General features: G+C 33.4%; 3 protein-coding genes across 8 annotated transcripts; 2 read left to right on the top strand and 1 right to left on the bottom strand.

Annotated features, from left to right (window-relative positions):
• Positions 1–527: 527 nt before the first annotated feature.
• On the top strand, positions 528–11,481 carry LOC137832772 (probable DNA helicase MCM9). Of its 5 annotated transcripts, none has more exons than XM_068641109.1 (20): positions 528–772; positions 856–958; positions 1,044–1,134; positions 1,239–1,377; positions 2,092–2,158; positions 2,522–2,699; positions 4,740–4,839; positions 6,702–6,799; positions 7,003–7,068; positions 7,823–7,915; positions 8,050–8,166; positions 8,653–8,725; positions 9,322–9,388; positions 9,521–9,602; positions 9,782–9,903; positions 9,980–10,047; positions 10,343–10,452; positions 10,542–10,589; positions 10,670–10,822; positions 11,257–11,481. In XM_068641109.1, exons 1-20 carry the CDS (start codon positions 639–641, stop codon positions 11,313–11,315), a joined length of 1,968 nt encoding a protein of 655 aa, XP_068497210.1. In that variant the 5' UTR covers positions 528–638; the 3' UTR covers positions 11,316–11,481. The 5 variants fall into 5 exon arrangements, 4 of the variants coding, with proteins under 4 accessions (XP_068497210.1, XP_068497213.1, XP_068497212.1 ...); XR_011084607.1 differs by having other exon boundaries at positions 536–772; positions 9,980–10,052; XM_068641112.1 differs by having other exon boundaries at positions 537–695; positions 2,525–2,699.
• A 1,719-nt stretch (positions 11,482–13,200) lies between these two features.
• Positions 13,201–15,110, top strand: LOC137832776 (probable calcium-binding protein CML20). 2 transcript variants are annotated; one of them, XM_068641117.1, is made up of 7 exons: positions 13,201–13,341; positions 13,558–13,681; positions 13,773–13,809; positions 13,890–13,917; positions 14,157–14,309; positions 14,380–14,482; positions 14,883–15,110. In XM_068641117.1, the coding sequence occupies exons 1-7, from the start codon at positions 13,339–13,341 to the stop codon at positions 14,945–14,947; spliced, it is 513 nt and encodes a 170-aa protein (XP_068497218.1). In that variant the 5' UTR covers positions 13,201–13,338; the 3' UTR covers positions 14,948–15,110. The 2 variants fall into 2 exon arrangements, with proteins under 2 accessions (XP_068497218.1, XP_068497217.1); XM_068641116.1 differs by having other exon boundaries at positions 14,859–15,110.
• A 1,037-nt stretch (positions 15,111–16,147) lies between these two features.
• On the bottom strand, positions 16,148–17,494 carry LOC137832774 (putative F-box protein At1g32420). The gene is given in 2 exon segments (XM_068641113.1): positions 16,148–16,942; positions 16,945–17,494. Coding segments are annotated over 2 exon segments (1,236 nt in total). The 5' UTR covers positions 17,453–17,494; the 3' UTR covers positions 16,148–16,214.
• Positions 17,495–17,755: the final 261 nt, after the last annotated feature.

The following is a 17,755-nucleotide window of genomic DNA, read 5'->3' as shown; positions in this document are numbered from 1 at the left end:
CTCGTATTTCACCATTCGGAATCTTATCTGGACAGCATAGATGACATTTCAGATGTCAAAATCCGTAAGCAAATATAAATGAGTTTCAAATTTCAATCATCAACATCATTTATAGACACTATTCTGGATATGGCAATCAGAAACCTTAAATGAAATATGAAAATAATCTTCTAGATTTTGAAATCCATAATACATAAAAATCACTTCCAGATATTTTTATTTATGAATTTTTGTTGGGTGAAGCAATTGATTTTTTTCTTTGCCAAACAAACTTAATTTCAATAACTTTTTATTTTCTTTGTCTCCCGGCTACGTGTTTTTCTATTATTTTTACTTTGTCAAACGAAACGGCTATGATTAGAGAGATGAAATGAAAAAAAAAAAAACAGTGCATAAAAAGAATGGAAGACTGAAGTAAAAAATAAAAAAATATAAGAATTAAAGTATAATCGAAAAATAACAATTTCTTGTAATATTTAAAGGAATTAATGATATATGGAAATGTTCTGATAAATATTATACACATTTATGGTTTAAGCAACATGAACAGAGAGTTTGTTACATGTCACAGAAGAAAAAACGTGGCGCGCAAGTTGTTTTCCCGCCAAAAGGAGTGAGAGTGTGCAGAGCAGAGAAGCATGGAGAAGAACATCCCTGATCCAGATGACTTCAAGAAGCCAATGGCCTTCTTTCTCGTACGCCACCATTCTGATCAGCTTCAATCCATTGTTTCTTCTCCCGATTCCGACCTTCACTTCCCTCTTTTCGTCGAGTATTATGATTTTCGTTATGCATTTGTACCTTTTCATTTATTTTCTTACTGCAAAATCAACCAACCCTCTTTTTCTTATTCAGTTTTGCAGAATTGTTTGATGAGGAACCTCGCGTTGCTAGTGTCCTCTTTGCTCAACCCAATACCTATTTGCGAGTATTCGACGCGGCTGCCATTTGGGCACAGGTAATTCTCTCTTTTTTTTGTTTATTTTGATTTGGAAGAGTAAAGGTGGAATCTTGACTTCTATTTGTGTTGTGGGTCGTGTTAGCAAATTGTATTGGCGGAGGGTAAGAAAGGGGTGGAGAAAAAGTCCATTCATGTTCGTATCTATACCAGTGGCTCAGCCCTTGAATTCCCTGGTCTGTTTTTGCCCTCTACTTGTTTGTTTCAACACCCCTTATGAATCCTCTGCTCAAATGTTGATTGATTCGTGTGTGCATGTTATTTTGTTTGACGGAATCAGAAACTTTTCCAAGCATAGGACGTGTCCGCGTGCAGCACCATGGAATTCTTCTCACTCTGAAAGGGATAGTGACCAGGTCTGGAGCAATCAAAATGCATGAAGGGGAGAGGACGTACATGTGTCAAAAATGCAAAAACAGGTGTCTCCTACTTCAATTTTGTTGTCCTTCTTCATAATTTGTATGACTAGGATATCATGGTTAATCCCTCTTTGTCAGAATGTTTGAAATATCATCTATACTAGTAATATTAACAATTGCGATGTTCTACTAATACAGATTTTGCTGCACTATTTTCTTTAACAATTTATTCCAGACATACTCAATTCCAATTCTGATAAAAAAAAATACTCAATTCCAATTCCCTCACATTCACCATGTTTCATAAAACCTTAGCTCTCTGTCTGTCATTGTAAGTTATTAGTGTCGGGGTGGAAACCCTTGCTTCCCACTTTGGCTGTGCATCACTCAAGCCCTTTCTCTTGTTGGCGGGGAGCTTTTCAAACGAGTTTTCAGAATGCATTGAAACCACTGGTTTCCTATTTTGCCTGAGACACAAATTTCCATAAGTTTGTTTTTGATTTCTCAAAACACTTAATGAATCGATTGTTAAACTCCTACCAGGACAGTAGAAGTCTCTATTTTTACCTAGGTAAGTTTTAAACTTGTCAAGATGCCAAACAGGTTGTAATTAAATTCTCTTGGTATGTGTGTGCGCATGTGCATGAATTCACTTGTGTACATTCACGAACTCACTAGGGTTGGTCTAGTGGGGGAGGGGGGGTAAAGATATCTGTTTTATGTCCATGTACCTCTCAATATCTTTCCCACACCAGTTAACTAAGTTGTGTGCAGTTTCCCAGTTCATCCTTTGGTGGAAGCTAGAAACTCCATATCATTACCTTCAATTTGCCCAATTAAGGTATGTTCTGCATCTGAGTTATAAGTTCTACATTTTCCTTACAATACTTGGATATCTGTTCCCATTTCATAACCCAAAAATTAATACATAATAGGATATGCTATCATATATTAAAATATAAGATAAGCAAAGTGCCAGATTAGAATTTTCTTGTGCCATGTGAATTTTCTTGAAACAAGTTGAGGAATCATAGGTCAAATTTCTCAATTCATAAAATTTCTTGAAAGCTTAAAATTGATTTTTGAACTTCTATTCTTTTGACTTATGGTTTGTTTTTTCTGTAAATCTGATATTAGCATACTTTTAAATTGGCAGACTATCTTTTTCCCTTTGGTTATGTTTGTTATTTGGTGTTTATAACAGCAGAATTCCAAGCCCTGTGCAGGCACGAAATTCCAGTATGTAGAGAATACTATAGTATGCAATGATTATCAGGAGATAAAAATTCAAGAAAGTACACAGGTGCTAGGTGTTGGGGCAATTCCTCGTTCAATTCTTGTCATCTTAAAGGACGACCTCGTTGATGTTGTTAAAGCTGGAGGTATTCACTTCAAATTCTGAAAACTATTGTATCCCATACACATTACTTTTTTAACATATGACCTGGTATTGGGGTTATTAGCGGTGAAAATTATGAGCAGGTTTCAGTATAATGTGTGAAAGCTCTATTTTTCATTCACCAATATTTGATATAAGAAATCTAGTCCTTGAACTATGGTTTTTTTTTTCCCAGAAATTATGAATCATGCATTTTTGGATTTCTTTATACAAATCGATTATAATTTCTCTCGTCATGTTGGCCTTACTTGAGATAAGTTGTTAAGATGTGAAAAACTCTTAGTTGTGTTATAAATGGCTTGCATTTCATTTTGAGCTTGGCTCTACCTGACCTGAATTACTGTTTGTGCTTACTGATTCTTAATGACTATGAGCATATTTGAGTGCATTTAGAATTGGAATTAAATTTTGATGTTGAGTGGCCACTCTTTATAATCTTCATCGAAAATGATACATTTTATCTCTGTTTTGTCCATGGAAGGTAGTCTATAGTACAATGCAGGTTAAACCATATTAATTTTGTGCCTACTTTTTATTTTCTCTATTTGTTTCTCTTGTTACATCTTGACTGTTTCTGAAATAATCAGGAAACCTTGTTATGTGTATATTTATTTTAAAGCCATGCAGTATTGGGTCATTTGTTTTAGACATGGGCTTTTCAGTAGAAAATGTAATTTTAATTGCATTAGTTTCCTGACAATTTGATGGTCTGAATATGCAAAGGCTGGGGTATTGGAAGAGAATATTGACAAATTTCTGGTAACTATCAGAAACTGAAAATAAAGCATTTCTATTAAAATTAGATTATGTGTGTTGTAGCATGTAGTTATGCATATAATATTTCCTTATTCATTATAATTTGGATTGGTCTTCGTACAGATTTGTATGGGCATATGATTATTACGATTGATTTGTAGCCTAAATCCCTAGGTTAAGAATTATTTATTCATGAGTTTACATACTTGTACCTATTGCTGTAAATAAAAAAAATATAATGTGCAATTTCAATTCTCTCTTTAAGTAATTGGTAAGAGCGTATGCTTTATAATGATGTTGAAGGAAGAAATAAGATGACCTGTTAGTCCTGACCCAGCACTATATTGTATAAGCACTACTTTTTCATCCAAAAAGAATTAAATTAAGAAAATACTCATAGTAACCTTTCATATAAATAATAAAATTAACTGTCTCTATTTAACAATATAATACAGTTACCATGAAAAGATTGTTAGGCAATTTGTAGGCTGCTATCTGAATTGAGAGCTTTCGGAATTGATTTCAAGCATGCAGCATCATACTCCTTTGTCTCGGCTAAGGGTGTAAACAAGCCGAGCTCTTGAAGCTTGAATTTGGCTTGTGAAAAAATTATTGGCTCAAGCTTGAGTTTGACTTGTTAAAAAAATATTAAACCTGAGCTTGACTTCTTTAGCACGTTTATAACTTAACTAATTTTGTTTTTATGAAAATTTTCTCAAATTATTTGTCAACTTTGTCAATATATCATCTCATTCTTTTTAATACTAATCTACTAATAAAAATATACATGAACTTTTTTCTCAGAAAAATTATTCATATTAAAAAAGAAGCTAGATTTTTGCACAAATGTAATTCAATATTAACTAATAGAACCTGAACTTTGGAAAAGGGTACTAACATCTCAATAGAACGTAAACTACAATACTTTCCATTCTAAACTTATATATATCTATATAGATATATAGATATACATATATATGAGGTACTCGTGAGCCCATAATGTTAAGCTTTTGAAGCTTGAACTCAACTCATATAATAAAGTCTAATTGAAAATTCGGGTTTGTGTATTTAACTTCGCAAATGACATTGAACGAGTAATTAACAGGTCTAGTCCTGATAGTTCACAAATAGTTTGGTTCATTTACACCTCTAGTTCCGACCATTATAGCATGTATATTGCCAAAGGAATGAGGGGCATATTATAATGAATTCATAAATGCAATATTTGATGTTTGATTATGGTGGATTGATTCTTTTTTGCTTGCAGACGATGTGATTGTCACTGGTGTCTTAACAGCAAAATGGGCTCCAGAGTTGAAGGATGTGCGTTGTGACCTTGATCCTGTATTAATTGCCAACAATGTAAGGTGCAAAAGAAGTTCTCACCATGTTTACCTTAAAATTAGAAAAATAAAAATAAAGCATCCTCATGTTTGACATTGGCCATAAAAGTTTATCAGATGAAAAATATATTTATTTATGCACAAAGAAACTTTTCCCATTCCCCTATAATATAATAACCATCTAATGATACCTAATGTTGAATGCCTACCTATTCTGACAACGTTCTCCTATTCATTCTCTTTTCAATTTATTCAATTGTTAGTTCTTTAATTGTGCAATGCCTTGATATGAATCTCCCGTTCAAGTAGGGGTTATTCTTTCCAGCATTCAATTTACTGCTTATGATGATTTGAACCACTTTCCATTACCATCACTCCCCAATCCCAGGATGTTAATACAAAACTCTTCATGCACCTCCAGCTGATATATTTTGCTCTTGGGCTGAATGGGTTCCTGGCATGGTATTAAACTTGAAGTCCCCTCAATCACGTGGTGTATAAATCAATCCTCGTTAACCTCATTTTTCATTATTAAATTACATTTTAGCCTGATTTAAAGGGGATTTGAAGTACTATCCTAAAGTGCAGTGTTGAAGTAAGCTAGTCTGGTCTCGCGTCACTGACAAATTAATCATTAAAACACTGATCCTCTTTACTCTATTTGGCTACTTTTACAATTTGGCCTTGTTTTTACTAGAATGAGTTATTAACAGGAGAAAGCAAGTTTCATGTTAGAACTTCTGCTCAATGTTATTTGTTTTCCTAATTCTGAATCCAATTTATTTGGCGACTAATCTGAAGTTCCTTACAACATTAATTTAATGTGAAATGCTAGGTATCAACGGAACTAATAAAGATTCTTTAAAATAAATGATGAAAGGAAAATGATGTGTATAACATACAAATTTTGTAGCATAAATAGTCAGTAGGGTGAGCCCTGGCGCAAAGGTAAAGTTTCACTTGGGTGATCGGTTGGTCATGGGTTCAAATCCAGATAGTTTATACAGTCTTTATATTATTGTTCGGAGCAGTCTTAGAGGTAATAGTATTCTTGCCTTTTGAATATGTTCCAACCTGCATTTTTCTTCCCAACTATGGCAAAGCTAAATAGGAATGACTGCATATATGATGATTTTTACTCTTATATTGGAAAATCTGTTCCTTTGTCTTCTTATGTAACTCTACAAGATTTGTTTGTAATACTGTGTTTTAAATTTTTGCTCTGCATTGGTATTATTTTTACGATTCTCTTAATAGTTTTAGGATTTTGCATGAAGGAAAACATTATGCAGTTTCATAAACTTTTGGGTTTCTTTACCTATAAATTAGCTGCATGATTCTTCTGTAATATGAGAAGGTAGGCCATTGAGAGCCAAGCCATAAAGCTAGCCACTATGGTGGCAGAGTTGAAAGCCGTAAATCCAATATTAAATCCCATACTTTCCATGCTGGATGCCAGTCCTATGGCCCTTACCTTGTAATTGGGCCCTTACATTCTTCCATGCAGACCATGCTCCATAGACCTGGCACTGATAGGCTGGCTGGGCACTAGCCATGGAAAACACTGTGATGTAATGTCATTACCATCCTTATTTGAAACTAAGAGAATTGGTGGAATGCTACTACCACAAATGTAACAGTGAAGACAAAGGAACTACAAGAAGTAAAGGAACCACAGCAGCACACAATTCATGCAAAGCACACCCACTTGGGTGGTCTATTAGAGAGCAAGTTTCACACGATATATGTTTTAATATATTAAACAAAGCACAGATTAAGTGCTTTCAGGAATTGAACTAACGCTTTAAATTGTAGTCATCTACTATGATCCAATGGAAGAAACGAAAGAATATGAAGTTTATTCTTTTTGTTCTCATTGTTGTCAGGAGAGTCAATGAACTGAAGTCAGAAATTGATATTTCTGATGATATTGTTATGAAATTCAAGCAGTTTTGGGCTCACTTCAAAGATTCACCTCTAAAAGGTTGTATTTTGATACTCACCTTGCTTGTATCAGTCAAATTCATAACCTTTTGTTTTCTACCAATATTTGTGATTTTATGTCAAACTCTGTCCAGACTCCTCCTATGCCAAATTTGGTTAATGACTGTACACGTTCTCTGGGATACTATAATATATGCATATAACGTGTGATGAAAACTCTAATGCCTTTTCAAACTGATCCAGGGAGGAATGCTATTCTGCGAGGAATTTGCCCCCAAGTATTTGGCCTTTTCACTGTCAAGTTGGCTGGTAAATCTTATGACTATTTACACATTCATCTTGAAATTTGTAGCATTTCAATATAGGTTCTGTACTTGCAACGAGAGAAGCTTTTGTCCTGGACATACTTTTTCTTTTGAGGATTTTGTTTCAAATGTTTTCTAGTTTGTATTAAAGAATATAGAAATCTATATATGATGAGATTCCTTGACACATTTACTTCAAATGAATACCTTGGTTCCTATTGGAACGTTTATAGAAGGGATTGAGTTTATGTAAATTTTAATTTAAAACTAAATTGAACCCTAAAATGAATAGTTTCAAATAGAATCAAACTTTCAATTGATCTTGGAAATGAAATCCTAAAGATGAAGCCATGGTCTCTTTGAATTCCATTGAATTTCATTCGAAAGAACCTTATAAAGATTGTAAAAGGAAATACTTGACTTTAAAAAAGAGTTTGTAAGGAACTTAGTCCTTGACATGACTTAGAGGGGCAACAAAATCGCAATGTGGTGGATACATTCAATTATTTTGAGTACAAATACATATCATGACATGGAATGACTGGGATAAAAACTTTTGGCTCTTAGCTTTGTTAGTATGGATAAGAACATGAGAGGGATTTGTTCTTCTCAAACTGAGAATTATTTTTTCCTTTGATAATTTATCTGTCTTTTAACTGAAATTCTTCTTTTTTGTGAAACACTTCACTATCATTGCTGATAAAAAAAAACTATCATATCTGTTTGCAAACTTCTCATGACTTTTGCTTCTGAAACAGTTGCATTAACTCTTATTGGAGGCGTGCAACATGTGGATGCTTCTGGAACTAGGATAAGAGGGGAGTCCCACTTACTCTTGGTTGGTGATCCTGGTAAGCAGTTGATTTCTGTTGCTATTTCTGGAACTGTGGACTTTTCTGTCAGTTCTTATCATCAAATGTAGGTAAAGAAAAAAGTGTTTTACTCTAACGTTCCCTCACATACTGACATACTGTCTTGGTTACAGGTACTGGAAAATCTCAGTTTCTGAAATTTGCTGCAAAATTGTGCAACCGATCTGTTATTACCACTGGACTGGGAAGCACAAGTGCAGGATTGACTGTTACTGCAGTGAAGGATGGAGGTATGTTTTTCAAGCTTAGATTTTAAGAGCGACAGATTCTTTTAGTCTCATTCATACTTTATTGTACCTATTTGTTTCTACTATTGAATTCGCCACTTGCTGTTAAAGCTATTTTAAAACCATGTTCTAGTTACCCCATGAAGTCCTAGATTCTGTCAATCATTGTTTTTGAATCCTTAACATGAGAGAATTGTTAGGTTGTCTTGGTTTCTTAATAATTGATTTTTGTTGTTGATACATGTCAATATAGGACTTTTTGTTTATGCAAATGTCTTTTTTTTTCAATTTTATAACCTGCTTTTCATTGTGTATTGTATACAACAATAATGGTGAAGATGATTGTTATAGTCACAATCTAGCATTTCAAGGGTAGTTTAATTTATTCACACATAACTCATTTAATTGAATAAAAAATTGGCATGCATGGATCTGCATAACTTGGTGCATGGTTATACTAATTGTAATGCTGCATTGTGGAATCTTTAGGGGAATGGATGTTGGAAGCTGGAGCTCTTGTTTTGGCTGATGGAGGATTGTGTTGCATAGATGAATTTGATAGGTAAGCTCTTGTGTAATTGCTTTTGGTTTTGAAATTTCTTCTGGAGATTTAGTCCTTTGGCAAATGTTGTATATGGTCAATTATTATTCCAATTTTGGAGCCGAAAATTGAAATAAAGAGCTGGATATTCATATTTGGAGGTTTAAATTGGATATTTAATCAGGCAACTTATGTTTGGTATGAATTATAAAACATTTTCTTCTGGTTTTTGAACGCTAAATTCAAAATTTGATGTTTGTGTCTATTGCTATGCACAATGATGCATTCATTTCAGAAGTTCCTTTGACGATCGAAGTTTTCTTTCGCATTTTTCATTAGCCCAACAAAACTCGTAGTCTTCTGTAATAAGATATCATACTTTGTTTTAATGGGGAGTAAACTTCGACTTTTAACTGCACTTAGCTACTAAGTTTCTTCTGTTTGAAACTTGGAAGACCTGGACTAGATCTACATTTAATTGATTAAGTTGGGTGGGGAAGGTTCACTAGAAGCTTTCATGAAACTTGAAAGTTCTGATTTAATGGAAATTCTGGCAGAATGTGTATTTTCATTTAGCGCCCTGGCATTGGATATGTAACTAAATAATATTTTGGCAGTATGAGGGAGCATGATAGAGCAACAATACATGAAGCCATGGAGCAGCAGACAATAAGTGTTGCCAAGGTAGAATGTTTGAGTACATTATGCAAATTTTGAATGAAATTCAGCTTTCTCTAAAACACAAGTAAACTGGCTGCTAGCAGATTCGTGGTAAAAAGAAATGTGGCAACTGATTTACTCTCTTGATTTTTTCAGGCTGGTCTTGTAACAACACTCAGCACTAGAACAACTGTATTTGGTGCCACAAATCCCAAGGGGCAGTACGATCCAGATCAACGTATCACTTAAGTCAATATATTAGTTTAATACTATTTGAGATTGATGTCAAGCTACAGTCCTCATTACTCCTTGATGTACAATCAAGGGCATTAAGTTCTTTCCTCTTGCTTCTAGCTTATGTCTGAAGAAGTTTTCTATTGCTTCAATTTCAATACTTGCTGACTTAACACAAGGTAGCTCTGTCTGTCAATACAACACTCTCCGGTCCTTTATTAAGCAGGTTCGATATTGTCCTTGTTCTATTGGATACAAAAAATCCTGATTGGGATGCAGTGGTTTCATCTCATATTCTTTCCGAGGTAATCTTTGTCTCTGTATAATGCATATAGGTTCCCATGACTAAGATTATAATACTTGTATGAAAACTATATGCAGGCAGAACCGGATAGCAGAACTGATGATGAAGGTCTGGTAAATAGCTGGCCACTTGCTACACTCAAGAGGTAAGGTATGAGGCTACTGGCCATGAATAACATTGTTTGCACATCATAAAACGTAGAAAAGAAAAGGATGTTTGAGCTTGTCTTACTTCAGTGTTATAGACTCTTATCTCTTGATTATATTTAAGCTGTCAGCAAATGGGGAATCTAGAATTTAAATTTAATTTATCTTCTTGTATCCTAGTTCTATGCAAAATTCCATCCTCATTGAGTTCATTTTGTCCTGTCGGAATATGCTTTAAAACGGGATAGATCTTGTTTATTTCCAAATTTTGTTAAATTTAAGAGAACCTTGCAGGTACATACACTATGTGAAAGAACATTTCAGACCAGTCCTAACGAGAGAGGCTGAAATAGTTATATCCAGCTATTATCAACTTCAAAGGAAATCTGCAACTCATAATGCAGGTTTGACCTAAAAACCGATTGCTACTTAAAGTGAGTACAATACTTGAACTATTTATGTCACTTTCCTTTATTACAAATTTGCAATGTAGCTAGAACAACTGTCCGCATGTTGGAAAGTTTGATACGCCTAGCACAAGGTATATGACTAGTAATGGATGAAACTTCTCTGGTGAACATATTCCTCTTGTTATGTGCTTTAACTCTTTAAATGTCACAGCCCATGCAAGACTCATGTTCAGAAATGAGGTGACTCAGCTAGATGCCATAACTGCTATTTTATGCATAGAATCATCCATGACTACCTCAGCTATCGTGGATTGCATTGGGAATGCTCTGCATTCCAATTTTACTGACAACCCTGATCAAGAATGTATCCTTGTTTTCATTCTTTGCATAAATTAACCTTACATGCATTTAATCTCACTATCACAACCAACCTTCTCCTATTAAATGGGGTTAGTCACGTGGATCAATTGTGTCATTGGCTGAGCTGAGTTGCGAAAAACCAAAATTACAGTAAAGCCACATGTGATAATTTTGACACGTAAAAATAAAAGTGATAGGATAAGTAGTATTCTTTAGTTTACATGGAAATTTTCTTAGAACTTTTTACATGGTAATATTGTTTGCCTTAGTCAAAGAGGTCAATCTGCAGAAGAGAACAAGGGGTATTAGATCAGATGCATGCATTTAAATGGCCTGTAATTTTGTGCATAGCTAAGTTATATTCTTGTGTTGCATTATGTCCTCTCTTCACAGTCTTTTGACTTTGTTTCAACAAGATCTTTACTACCACTAAAACAGATGCGAAACAAGAAATATTGATCCGAGAAAAGTTGAATAGTGTGGAGAGTGAAGGCTAAGAAAGAAAAAAGAAATGGAAGAGTCGTTTAGTATAAGTGGTTCATTATGGTTGGCTCTGCTATTTTCATCATACAATGGAATTGATTACTGTAGCATTTGGTTTATCACTTCTGAGATGTATACTTTACAGTCGATTTTAACTACAAAGACTCGGTTTACAAGCTATCGAATTATATAGTTACGAATATTTTGACAGACGGTACTAAAAAATTATTAAATTAAAAATAATTTTAAAGACAAAAAATAAATAGTGACTATATTAACAAAATTAGTATCTAAATTAGATATTATTTTAAGGATTAAAAAAAATTTGATATTTAAATTAGTTTTTGTTTTTATAAATAATTTATAAATTGTTATTTAGTTAACTACTTAAATTTTAGTTATTAATTATTATTTAGATTGTAAAGTTGATATCTAAAATCTTGATATTTAATTAGATAATAATTTAAAAATTATTTATCAATAATAAAATTAATTTAGATATTAATAATTTTTTAGTTTCTAAAATCAATATAATAATTAATTAATTTTTATATCTAAAATTTGTTTTTATTCAATGATTTTTTATTTAATAAGAGTTAAAAGCTTTACTAATCATAGAATAACCTATGGAAAGATTCCATAAGTCTCACACATCGAACTTAGGACTATGAAGTATCTAGTTGTAACAAAGTCAATTGCTTTTCCTTTCAATAATATAATTTTTTTATCGCTTTTAAAAAGATTAGTGCATCTTCATGTCTTCGAATTCATATTGAATTATTCAATATCAAGTTGAAATATCAATTAGTTTACACGATCTTAAGGAAAAATGTATAATATGTTTGATTCTAAATTGAGAAACTATTTATAATTTCAATCACAATTGATTAAGTTGAAACAACATAAGATCATTTCTGTGTTAGATTAAAAATTATACTAAACTTAATAACTTATTTTAGAATAAATACATATAAAATACATAATGTGTGGGTTCTTCACTTTCAAAAACAGATTTACTTCATTGATCTTTGTTTGAAGATCTGACAGTTCTGGTTTTGGATCCCTCCTCCTATGAATCGGATCAGATAAATTGCTTTAGTTATGAACAAACACAACATTGTTTTATTAATCAAGTGAACATGAAAAGTGACATATATATATATATATATATTATAGATGTAGTAAATGATAAGTTAGAATAGTTAACACTTTTAAAATTATATTTTGAAATATACTTTTTAAAATACTTCAAAAATGTGTAATTCTTTTTTATATTTTTAAAAATGTAAAGATTTTAAAGAATTATTTCTATGGTTAAATTATAATAGAGAGGTGTATGAATAAAATATGGGAGTGCATAAAGTAATTTCTTAAAATAAGTGAAGAACACCAAAAACCCAATTCATTAGTTTGATTGAAAAAAAAATGAAGGTCCGAAAGAAGTTTGAGCATGGATTTCTAGATTCGTAATTAGCTTTTGGATTATGTAATCCAGAAGTCCAGAAGTTTTTTCTATACATGAATTAACTTTCGAATTATGTAATCCAGAAGCCTTTTTTTCCATATGCGTAATTAGTTTTTGGATTACATAATCTAGAAGTCTTTTTTAGATATGATATTAGCTTCCACATCTGAAAGTCTTTTTTCAAATGTTTAATTAGCTTCCAGATTACATATTCTATAAATCTTTTATGAATATGAAATTAACATCCAGAATATATCCAGATTACATAATTACATAATCCATACACATATCTCAAATTCAAAAGAACTCATGAACTTTATAAATCTAAAGAACAGTTCCAACATTTTTCGAGTGATGTATGGGGCGACACAAAAAAGACAAAAAAGTCTTTTCACTTTTAGTATGGGGGTGGAAAACAAAACTATGGAGGTGCAGGAAGAAGCAGTCTTCAGCGTGTAGTCTGTCTAACCGTGTGTTTATTGAATCCCGAAGTGCAGAGGAAACGTTGTTGAATTATCAAAAAACGGGGAAAGGGAGATTCTGCGACGCCATTTCAATTATCTCAGGCAACCATGGTACCATCTCCGATCTTTACTCAAACCAATATACAGTGCATCATTCATCATTTCTTTTACTATTTCTCTTACAATTTTTCTCCCTTACATATATTATACGCTTAAATCAGTAGTTTCTCTTTGTTTCTTGTATCAAATCTAGGGTTCATAACAAAAATGTTTTTTTGAATTTTTTTTTTATGAATGAACCATTAACTTGTGCAATTCCCGTATCAGTCATCTTTATATAGAGGGGAATCCAGGAGGTACAACAGTAAACCAAAAGGACGCCATCATTTGACAACGCAGAAGAAGCAGGAAATTAGGGAAGCCTTTGAATTATTTGATACTGATGGCTCAGGTTTTGTATCTGCACTTTAGCTTCGCATCAAAATAACACTGTGGTCCCATAATTTTTTTTTTATTAATGCTATTACTTTGATGATTTTTAGGTACTATTGACGCCAAGGAGCTGAATGTTGCCATGAGGTATTGTTGTTCTTCATAGTCTTAAAATGATTGTCCTATTATTTGGCTGTGTTGTTGCGAATGACATCTTATCTTGACAGGGCTCTTGGATTTGAGATGACTGAAGAGGTATTATACAGTAACCATTCAATTTTTTTCTGATTGAATTGTATTTTTGCAAGTTTTGTTTTATTTCATCTGAGAATCCTCGATTGTCACGAGGAAGGGAACCATCTGTTTTTTTATTCAGTGTTAGGGAGTCAATTTGCTGTAATGAAATCCAAAAGTTAGCATATCATTTATTTGCTGATATGCTCTGGTAGAGTTTTGTTTGCATTTCTGATAGATAACCTGCTGTGTCGTTTCAGCAAATTAATCAAATGATAGCAGATGTAGATAAGGATGGAAGTGGAGCGATTGATTATGACGAATTTGAGTACATGATGACAGCCAAAATAGGAGAAAGGGATACTAAGGAGGAGCTCATGAAAGCTTTCCATATTATTGATCATGATAAAAATGTAAATTTCTGCACTGCAATGTTATACCTAATTTATACATCTTTATTCTCATCAATCGTGGTCTATTCAGGGAAAGATATCTGCATCAGACATCAAGCGCATTGCAAAAGAGCTAGGTCAAAATTTCACTGACAGAGAGATTCAGGAGATGGTTGATGAAGCAGACCAAGATAGTAAGTTATCCCAATCATATCCTGGTTAATCTAATTTACATGAAAACTTTTACTTGTCATATTGTGGATTTGTATTCTATGGTTAACTGGGTGTGCATGCGTGAGTTTTAGATTATGCTGACATAATGTTGTGTATATGAAATAGTATTATCATTACTTTGATCTTCTAATTTACAGCTATCTGTGCTCAAGTCATTAAAAAATACCGTGGCAAAAAAAAAATTACACTGGAATTATTTATGATGGCAAGAGGTCTCTAACTTGTATGCAAGATTTACTGAAAAAAGATACTCGTAGTTTGTCATTTTACATAATTTTGTCTTGCTTTACCCTTGTCTCTGTAACTGCTTCTCATGATTTTGAGATGTTAGATCAGTTTTCTTTTCCTTAAAACGTGCAGACGATCGAGAGGTTAGTCCAGAGGAATTCATCACGATGATGACCAGAACTCGCTTCCATCACTAATCATATCTATGTGGGGGTAGTTGTTTGCTTTGTTTGCTTTGTTTGCTGCACTTGTATGGGAAAGTTAAAAATGGATTAACGAAGATATATATTGTACAATTTGTATGAATGATTCCAATGCTATGGTTGTGTATTGCCTATGAATAACATTGATGTACGCTCATATCTCGGTTTGTTCTGATTAATTTCACTCGTGTACCAAAATAGTCACAATGGGCATAAGCGTTTTCTACCACCCACAAAAGGACAACAATTGTTATATATATATATTTTTTTTTTCAATTTTTTATTTTATAATTTAGCAAATATAGCACATACAGTGCCTATATCAAAATGCTGCTCAACTGCGTTTAAAGGGTTTACAGATGCATTAAATCAAAAATAAATCAAAGGGGTTCCTCAGGTGTATTCACCTCTTTCTAAAATAATATTTTAGCAAGTTACATTTTTTTGGCGTAATAAAATTAAAGGCTATATAATTTGCGAACCCTTTATATTTTTGTATTTAAAACAAGGGAGTGGATTGATTTAAGAAGAAATCCCGTTCATGGATGACAGGCATTAATCCTCCTTCGACCCCGTTCACCTTGGTTCCTTCATGCATTCGGTATTCAATTTCAGAGCCATCCATTGAGATGAAAACTGAAATTCAAGAAGGACCTACATATATCAACTTCGACACAAAAAGAGGATAATAACCACAACTAATTTCTATTGGATATGCTTTGAGTGAATGATTATAAGTTTTAGCTCATGAAATATGATATTGTGTAGTATAAGTTTTAATTGTTCAATTTCTAATAACTTTTATAGTAATTTTTATTGACGATGCCTTTCACTTTTCATGGAATAAAAGTTAATAGTGTGTCTTTTTAATGTTAAGAGAAATGATACTTTTACAATATGTACGTAAGATTATATAAAGAATAAATTTGAATATTAAAAGTAAATTGAAAAAATAGTATTATCTTGAACGCCGAAACTAGTAGGACACACGAACACCAACATTAGTAGAATACACGTGGAATATGTAACGAACACCAACAGAATACACGTAGAATATGTATCGGTCCGTAAATTGTACCATACAAAAAGTATTGGATTTATGAAAATTTAATTTTAAATCTTTAAAAAAAAAAATTAAAAACTCAAATTTATTGCATGATTATAAAAATAGAAAAGGAATCATGAACCAGTCATAAAAAAAAAATTGTTAAAAAAAAACTATGGAAGTAGCATTAAGCAAAGATGAATATTAGTGTCAATTTCAAACTGGAACAAGACTCTCAGCGTAGGTGAAAGGCACATAACAAAGCTCATCTCTATGAGCAGGCAGTTTCTTCAGTTCCTTACTCACAGGATTGAACAGAGAAAGAGCAGTTTGCACTCCTCTGAAATCATTCTCCTGTGCACACAGCTCTTCCCGGCACACAATTTCATCTTTCCAAATACTTAAAGGATACATAATCCTGGAAAATGGCCCCACACGGTACATCTTTACCCAACTCTCTCCACCACCATCGCATCTATCATTATCATAATCACCACTAAAATCTTTCAACACCCACAAATCAAAAGAACAAGACTCGAAGTTCCCAACAATGTAGTTACGAAACATGGCAAGTTCATCGTTGTAGACAGCAAGCACGTTATTGCTGTATGGATGAGAGGGCGAGGAGGGAATGGGAGGACCATTCACCAGCGTAAACCATTCCCTTCCAACGTCAAATGAAAGCACAAATTCAGAATCAGTATCAGAAGCAGAAGTCATAGAGGCAAGCCAAAATATAGTTTCAGTAATAGTCACGGAACTAGATACAGGACACAAAGGTTGCAACTTGGCGGCGTCGATTTCCCTCCAGGAACCGGAGGTTAACGAATAGACCTCGGCTCGATTAACCCTAATGTTGTCGAGAACAACAACCTGGTCGTCATAGGCGGAGACGCACGTGGAGATTCGGACGATCTTGTAATCGTCGGCGAGAGGACTGAACCGAATCCAACGTAATGGAAGGGCAAAAGTGTTGTGGTAGGAACCTGTCTGATTTGACGGGTGGCGGGGTTGATGATGGAGAAGACGGTGTTGTTGCGGAGGCAGAGGAGGCCGTTGCAGGAGTCGAGGATCTTGGCGTCAGGGAAAGCGTGGAAGACATGGGATTGGTGGATGAGGTTGTAATGGGATCCGAAGAGACAGACCGAGAAGAAGAGAGGTGATGGTTGGCGGTGGATGCGTTGGAGGAGAAGGACGGCGTTGCAGGTGGAGTGCTGCAGCTGCTGTTTGGTGAAGAAAATGTTTGTTTGTAAGAGATTTAACCACTCTTTTGAGACGCATCTGAATCGGATTAGGGATTTAATGTTTGTTTGTAAGAGATTTAACCACTCTTTTGAGACGCATCTGAATCGGATTAGGGATTTCACCGGAACTCTCTTCAGAATGTTTATCAGAGCGTCCAATGGCAGAACCTCCTTCTCTCTCTTTTCTTCTCTCATTCCTGTTCTTCTCATTCTCCAATCCAAACCAATTTTCTCCCTATCCTTTCCTTAATATTTTTTTATACTATTTAATTATAAATATATTTTTTATTATATATATTTATTTTTAAATACATTACATCATAATTATATACCACTCCAACAATTGTAAAACTATCATTTTTATTTCTTCATCTAACTTCACAATCCATCATCATATATTAGATATACTTATCATTAAGTAAATAAAGAGTTAACAATTATAATACTAGTTGAATAGATTCTTTCATAAGTTTTTATTAATTCTTATGTTCATTCGATCGAATATCAAAATAA

This window comes from Phaseolus vulgaris, chromosome 6 (assembly GCF_000499845.2).
Source record: "Phaseolus vulgaris cultivar G19833 chromosome 6, P. vulgaris v2.0, whole genome shotgun sequence".
In the NCBI taxonomy this organism is placed as follows: Eukaryota; Viridiplantae; Streptophyta; class Magnoliopsida; order Fabales; family Fabaceae; genus Phaseolus; species Phaseolus vulgaris.
Note: the sequence above shows the minus strand (reverse complement) of the source record. Positions and strands in the feature narration are given on the sequence as shown.

Excerpts from the sequence above, each read along its gene's own strand:
- LOC137832772 (XM_068641109.1), top strand. The coding sequence starts at position 639 with ATGGAGAAGAACATCCCTGATCCAGATGACTTCAAGAAGCCAATGGCC. Across the intron at positions 4,840-6,701 it reads TTAATTGCCAACAATGTAAG|GAGAGTCAATGAACTGAAGT; the intron begins GTGCAAAAGAAG and ends CATTGTTGTCAG. Across the intron at positions 10,823-11,256 it reads TGACAACCCTGATCAAGAAT|ATGCGAAACAAGAAATATTG; the intron begins GTATCCTTGTTT and ends CCACTAAAACAG.
- LOC137832776 (XM_068641116.1), top strand. Across the intron at positions 13,682-13,772 it reads ATTTGATACTGATGGCTCAG|GTACTATTGACGCCAAGGAG; the intron begins GTTTTGTATCTG and ends GATGATTTTTAG. Across the intron at positions 14,310-14,379 it reads TTATTGATCATGATAAAAAT|GGAAAGATATCTGCATCAGA; the intron begins GTAAATTTCTGC and ends TGGTCTATTCAG.